Source organism: Oncorhynchus gorbuscha, linkage group LG01 (assembly GCF_021184085.1).
Source record: "Oncorhynchus gorbuscha isolate QuinsamMale2020 ecotype Even-year linkage group LG01, OgorEven_v1.0, whole genome shotgun sequence".
Classification (NCBI taxonomy): Eukaryota; Metazoa; Chordata; class Actinopteri; order Salmoniformes; family Salmonidae; genus Oncorhynchus; species Oncorhynchus gorbuscha.
In genome coordinates this window covers 119235148-119242641 of record NC_060173.1, presented here as the reverse complement: position 1 = coordinate 119242641, position 7494 = coordinate 119235148, and the positions used below count along the sequence as shown (strand labels likewise).

General features: G+C 45.4%; 1 protein-coding gene across 1 annotated transcript in view; it reads left to right on the top strand.

Annotated features, from left to right (window-relative positions):
* The window catches only part of ube2g2 (ubiquitin-conjugating enzyme E2G 2 (UBC7 homolog, yeast)), a 29753-nt gene extending 22831 nt beyond the window's left edge, over positions 1-6922 (top strand). Inside the window, exons 5-6 of the mRNA XM_046349333.1 lie at positions 1055-1195; positions 6371-6922. Coding sequence (XP_046205289.1) covers positions 1055-1195; positions 6371-6483 — 254 coding nt within the window. The 3' untranslated portion in view covers positions 6484-6922. The remainder of the gene's footprint in view (positions 1-1054; positions 1196-6370) is intronic.
* Positions 6923-7494: the final 572 nt, after the last annotated feature.

Here is a 7494-nt window from a genome sequence, read left to right as displayed (position 1 = left end):
CTGTGTGATCCTTCAGTTTCTGGGCTTGTGTCATGTACTGTGTGATCCTTCAGTTTCTGGGCTTGTGTCATGTACTGTGTGATCCTTCAGTTTCTGGGCTTGTGTCATGTACTGTGTGATCCTTCAGTTTCTGGGCTTGTGTCATGTACTGTGTGATCCTTCAGTTTCTGGGCTTGTGTCATGTACTGTGTGATCCTTCAGTTTCTGGGCTTGTGTCATGTACTGTGTGATCCTTCAGTTTCTGGGCTTGTGTCATGTACTGTGTGATCCTTCAGTTTCTGGGCTTGTGTCATGTACTGTGTGATCCTTCAGTTTCTGGGCTTGTGTCATGTACTGTGTGATCCTTCAGTTTCTGGGCTTGTGTCATGTACTGTGTGATCCTTCAGTTTCTGGGCTTGTGTCATGTACTGTGTGATCCTTCAGTTTCTGGGCTTGTGTCATGTACTGTGTGATCCTTCAGTTTCTGGGCTTGTGTCATGTACTGTGTGATCCTTCAGTTTCTGGGCTTGTGTCATGTACTGTGTGATCCTTCAGTTTCTGGGCTTGTGTCATGTACTGTGTGATCCTTCAGTTTCTGGGCTTGTGTCATGTACTGTGTGATCCTTCAGTTTCTGGGCTTGTGTCATGTACTGTGTGATCCTTCAGTTTCTGGGCTTGTGTCATGTACTGTGTGATCCTTCAGTTTCTGGGCTTGTGTCATGTACTGTGTGATCCTTCAGTTTCTGGGCTTGTGTCATGTACTGTGTGATCCTTCAGTTTCTGGGCTTGTGTCATGTACTGTGTGATCCTTCAGTTTCTGGGCTTGTGTCATGTACTGTGTGATCCTTCAGTTTCTGGGCTTGTGTCATGTACTGTGTGATCCTTCAGTTTCTGGGCTTGTGTCATGTACTGTGTGATCCTTCAGTTTCTGGGCTTGTGTCATGTACTGTGTGATCCTTCAGTTTCTGGGCTTGTGTCATGTACTGTGTGATCCTTCAGTTTCTGGGCTTGTGTCATGTACTGTGTGATCCTGTTTGTATCTACCGGTTGTGTTCTCCTCTCTCCTTCTCTTCAGTTTACCCAGATGGCCGTGTGTGTATCTCTATCCTGCATGCTCCAGGAGACGACCCAATGGGCTATGAGAGCAGTGCTGAGAGATGGAGTCCTGTCCAGAGTGTGGAGAAGATCCTACTGTCTGTAGTCAGTATGTTAGCAGGTCAGTACTGAGAGAAGATCCTACTGTCTGTAGTCAGTATGTTAGCAGGTCAGTGCTGAGAGAAGATCCTACTGTCTGTAGTCAGTATGTTAGCAGGTCAGTACTGAGAGAAGATCCTACTGTCTGTAGTCAGTATGTTAGCAGGTCAGTACTGAGAGAAGATCCTACTGTCTGTAGTCAGTATGTTAGCAGGTCAGTACTGAGAGAAGATCCTACTGTCTGTAGTCAGTATGTTAGCAGGTCAGTACTGAGAGAAGATCCTACTGTCTGTAGTCAGTATGTTAGCAGGTCAGTACTGAGAGAAGATCCTACTGTCTGTAGTCAGTATGTTAGCAGGTCAGTACTGAGAGAAGATCCTACTGTCTGTAGTCAGTATGTTAGCAGGTCAGTACTGAGAGAAGATCCTACTGTCTGTAGTCAGTATGTTAGCAGGTCAGTGCTGAGAGATGGAGGCCTGTCCAGAGAGAAGATCCTACTGTCTGTAGTCAGTATGTTAGCAGGTCAGTACTGAGAGAAGATCCTACTGTCTGTAGTCAGTATGTTAGCAGGTCAGTACTGAGAGAAGATCCTACTGTCTGTAGTCAGTATGTTAGCAGGTCAGTACTGAGAGAAGATCCTACTGTCTGTAGTCAGTATGTTAGCAGGTCAGTACTGAGAGAAGATCCTACTGTCTGTAGTCAGTATGTTAGCAGGTCAGTCCAGAGAGAAGATCCTACTGTCTGTAGTCAGTATGTTAGCAGGTCAGTACTGAGAGAAGATCCTACTGTCTGTAGTCAGTATGTTAGCAGGTCAGTACTGAGAGAAGATCCTACTGTCTGTAGTCAGTATGTTAGCAGGTCAGTACTGAGAGAAGATCCTACTGTCTGTAGTCAGTATGTTAGCAGGTCAGTGCTGAGAGATGGAGGCCTGTCCAGAGAGAAAATCCTACTGTCTGTAGTCAGTATGTTAGCAGGTCAGTACTGAGAGAAGATCCTACTGTCTGTAGTCAGTATGTTAGCAGGTCAGTACTGAGAGAAGATCCTACTGTCTGTAGTCAGTATGTTAGCAGGTCAGTACTGAGAGAAGATCCTACTGTCTGTAGTCAGTATGTTAGCAGGTCAGTACTGAGAGAAGATCCTACTGTCTGTAGTCAGTATGTTAGCAGGTCAGTACTGAGAGAAGATCCTACTGTCTGTAGTCAGTATGTTAGCAGGTCAGTACTGAGAGAAGATCCTACTGTCTGTAGTCAGTATGTTAGCAGGTCAGTACTGAGAGAAGATCCTACTGTCTGTAGTCAGTATGTTAGCAGGTCAGTACTGAGAGAAGATCCTACTGTCTGTAGTCAGTATGTTAGCAGGTCAGTGCTGAGAGATGGAGGCCTATGTTAGCAGAGAGAAGATCCTACTGTCTGTAGTCAGTATGTTAGCAGGTCAGTACTGAGAGAAGATCCTACTGTCTGTAGTCAGTATGTTAGCAGGTCAGTACTGAGAGAAGATCCTACTGTCTGTAGTCAGTATGTTAGCAGGTCAGTACTGAGAGAAGATCCTACTGTCTGTAGTCAGTATGTTAGCAGGTCAGTACTGAGAGAAGATCCTACTGTCTGTAGTCAGTATGTTAGCAGTGTCAGTGGAGGCCAGTCCAGAGAAGATCCTACTGTCTGTAGTCAGTATGTTAGCAGGTCAGTACTGAGAGAAGATCCTACTGTCTGTAGTCAGTATGTTAGCAGGTCAGTACTGAGAGAAGATCCTACTGTCTGTAGTCAGTATGTTAGCAGGTCAGTACTGAGAGAAGATCCTACTGTCTGTAGTCAGTATGTTAGCAGGTCAGTACTGAGAGAAGATCCTACTGTCTGTAGTCAGTATGTTAGCAGGTCAGTACTGAGAGAAGATCCTACTGTCTGTAGTCAGTATGTTAGCAGGTCAGTGCTGAGAGATGGAGGCCTGTCCAGAGAGAAAATCCTACTGTCTGTAGTCAGTATGTTAGCAGGTCAGTACTGAGAGAAGATCCTACTGTCTGTAGTCAGTATGTTAGCAGGTCAGTACTGAGAGAAGATCCTACTGTCTGTAGTCAGTATGTTAGCAGGTCAGTACTGAGAGAAGATCCTACTGTCTGTAGTCAGTATGTTAGCAGGTCAGTGCTGAGAGATGGAGGCCTGTCCAGAGAGAAGATCCTACTGTCTGTAGTCAGTATGTTAGCAGGTCAGTACTGAGAGAAGATCCTACTGTCTGTAGTCAGTATGTTAGCAGGTCAGTACTGAGAGAAGATCCTACTGTCTGTAGTCAGTATGTTAGCAGGTCAGTACTGAGAGAAGATCCTACTGTCTGTAGTCAGTATGTTAGCAGGTCAGTACTGAGAGAAGATCCTACTGTCTGTAGTCAGTATGTTAGCAGGTCAGTGCTGAGAGAAGATCCTACTGTCTGTAGTCAGTATGTTAGCAGGTCAGTACTGAGAGAAGATCCTACTGTCTGTAGTCAGTATGTTAGCAGGTCAGTGCTGAGAGAAGATCCTACTGTCTGTAGTCAGTATGTTAGCAGGTCAGTCCCTACCTACCTCAACATTATGTGGTGTGTTTGTAAATTCCCAGTGGCAGTGTAATCTGAGTTCAGAGCCCTCTGGTTTGAGAGTGTCAGAGTGCAGAATAACTGATGGGCTTGTTGTCATTACAGGTGCCAGTAACACGGTTAGTCTCTAACCCTCTGGACGACATGAAAACAGCCTTATCAGCTCTGCTAGGGCAAATGAAAAGGTCAGAGTGTCTGGAAGTAGCTAGCTAACGTTAGCCTGGGTGCTTTTACATTTAAAAAAATAATAATCATTTGACCTTTATTTAACTAGGCAAGTCAGTTAAGAACAAATTCTTATTTACAATGATGGCCTAGAAACAGTGGGTTAACTGTCTGTTCAGGGGCAGAACTACAGATTTTCATCTTGTCAGCTCGGGGATTCAATCTAGCAACCTTCCGGTTACTAGTCCAACGCTCTAACCACTAGGCTACCTGCTGGTTACTAGTCCAACGCTCTAACCACTAGGCTACCTGCTGGTTACTAGTCCAACGCTCTAACCACTAGGCTACCTGCTGGTTACTAGTCCAACGCTCTAACCACTAGGCTACCTGCTGGTTACTAGTCCAACGCTCTAACCACTAGGCTACCTGCTGGTTACTAGTCCAACGCTCTAACCACTAGGCTACCTGCTGGTTACTAGTCCAACGCTCTAACCACTAGGCTACCTGCTGGTTACTAGTCCAACGCTCTAACCACTAGGCTACCTGCTGGTTACTAGTCCAACACTCTAAGGGCTACGGGCGGGCAGGGCAGACAGAACCCTTTAGGAACAATGGGAAACAGACAGAACCCTTTAGGAACAATGGGAGACAGACAGAACCCTTTAGGAACAATGGGAAACAGACAGAACCCTTTAGGAACAATGGGAAACAGACAGAACCCTTTAGGAACAATGGGAAACAGACAGAACCCTTCAGGAACAATGGGAAATAGAACCCTTTAGGAACAATGGGAAACAGACAGAACCCTTTAGGAACAATGGGAACAGACAGAACCCTTTAGGAACAATGGGAAACAGAACCTTTTAGGAACAATGGGAGACAGAACCCTTTAGGAACAATGGGAAACAGACAGAACCCTGTAGGAACAATAGGAAACAGACAGAACCCTTTAGGAACAATGGGAAACAGAACCCTTTAGGAACAATGGGAGACAGACAGAACCCTGTAGGAACAATGGGAAACAGACAGAACCCTTTAGGAACAATGGGAAACAGACAGAACCCTTTAGGAACAATGGGAAACAGACAGAACCCTTTAGGAACAATGGGAGACAGACAGAACCCTTTAGGAACAATGGGAAACAGACAGAAACCTTTAGGAACAATGGGAAACAGACAGAACCCTTTAGGAACAATGGGAAACAGACAGAACCCTTTAGGAACAATGGGAAACAGACAGAACCCTTTAGGAACAATGGGAAACAGACAGAACCCTTTAGGAATAATGGGAAACAGACAGAACCATTTAGGAACAATGGGAAACAGACAGAACCCTTTAGGAACAATGGGAAACAGAACCCTTTAGGAACAATGGGAGACAGACAGAACCCTTTAGGAACAATGGGAAACAGACAGAACCCTTTAGGAACAATGGGAAACAGACAGAACCCTTTAGGAACAATGGGAAACAGACAGAACCCTTCAGGAACAATGGGAAATAGAACCCTTTAGGAACAATGGGAAACAGACAGAACCCTTTAGGAACAATGGGAACAGACAGAACCCTTTAGGAACAATGGGAAACAGAACCTTTTAGGAACAATGGGAGACAGACAGAACCCTTTAGGAACAATGGGAGACAGAACCCTTTAGGAACAATGGGAAACAGACAGAACCCTGTAGGAACAATAGGAAACAGACAGAACCCTTTAGGAACAATGGGAAACAGAACCCTTTAGGAACAATGGGAAACAGAACCCTTTAGGAACAATGGGAGACAGACAGAACCCTGTAGGAACAATGGGAAACAGACAGAACCCTTTAGGAGCAATGGGAAACAGACAGAATCCTTTAGGAACAATGGGAATAGAGCTATAGCCCCTGGTCTCTTCTTGTTGTGTCTTTGCTCCAGATGACAGTCTCAGCAGTGTTCTCTACGTACTGTAGGAACAATGGGAATAGAGCTATAGCCCCTGGTCTCTTCTTGTTGTGTCTTTGCTCCAGATGACAGTCTCAGCAGTGTTCTCTACGTACTGTAGGAACAATGGGAATAGAGCTATAGCCCCTGGTCTCTTCTTGTTGTGTCTTTGCTCCAGATGACAGTCTCAGCAGTGTTCTCTACGTACTGTAGGAACAATGGGAATAGAGCTATAGCCCCTGGTCTCTTCCTGTTGTGTCTTTGCTCCAGATGACAGTCTCAGCAGTGTTCTCTACGTACTGTAGGAACAATGGGAATAGAGCTATAGCCCCTGGTCTCTTCTTGTTGTGTCTTTGCTCCAGATGACAGTCTCAGCAGTGTTCTCTACGTACTGTAGCCATCTCAACCTCAGAACACTTCACTCAATATAAATGGACATACTTGAAACCTAAGGTTGGCGCTGTTGTTTTCACTTGATGTTTGGTATTTGCCACTAGTATGTGTCCGATGGAGTGTAACGAAGCCATTCTCTCCTCTACCCTTTTCCCTGCAGAGCCCAATGATGAGAGTGGAGCGAACGTTGACGCTTCCAAGATGTGGCGTGAGGACCGAGACCAGTTTTACAGCCTGGCCCAACAGATCGTCCGCAAGTCCCTGGGTCTCTAATAACAACGACATCACATCGTCTGTGTATGTCCCAGATGGCATCCTGTTCCCTATAGCGCGCACTACTTTAGAGTCAAAAGTTCTATGAGGCCTGGTCAAAAGTAGTGCACTATAAAGGGAACCTCTGTCTGGATCTAACCTACCACTTCCATTTCACCCAACATGTCACCAGGACAGGAAGTTGTCATAACCAGGAAGTTACAGGAGAGACTACAGTGACAATTTAGACTAGCTGGTAAGCATGGAGACGGGCAGATGACTGATGGCTCCATCTCTGGCTGTTTCCATGGGTATGATGAACCCACAAAAACCATTTGACTCAAATGACCCGTTTCGTTCCGTTGTTACCTCTCTCTCTCTCTCTCTCTCTCTCTCTCTCTCTCTCTCTCTCTCTCTCTCTCTCTCTCTCTCTCTCTCTTTCTCTTTCTCTCTCTGTGTCTCTGTCTCTCTCTCTCTCCTTCCTCTCTCTCTCCTTCCTCTCTCTCTCCTTCCTCTCTCTCCTTACTCTCTCTCTCTCTGTCTCTCCTTCCTCTCTCTCTGTCTCTCCTTCCTCTCTCTCTCTCTCCTTCCTCTCTCTCTGTCTCTCTGTCTCTCTCTGTCGCTCTCTCTCTCTCTCTCTCGCTCTCTCTCTCGCTCTCTCTCTCGCTCTCTCTCTCGCTCTCTCTCTCCCTCTCTCTTTCGTTCCGTTGTCACCTCTCTCTCTCAAGCACTTTATGTTGTTTTCTCAAAGGAATATGTTTAGCGTGTTACTGCCCAGAATGCCATTCACTCTGCGATATGGCTACATAGAGGTGCTGTGACTCATTGGAATAGTAAATAAATAATAAAAGTGTTTGTGAGAACTTGTGAATGTAATAGAAGATATCTTTATTAATACTGTCAACATGTGACTGACAGACACACGAGGCTCTCTTCCATGACCATCCTTCCAAAAATCCTCTCGTTGACTCTTGAAAACTGTCTTTTTTAAAATTTGACCTTTATTTAACCAGGCATGTCTGTTAAGAACAT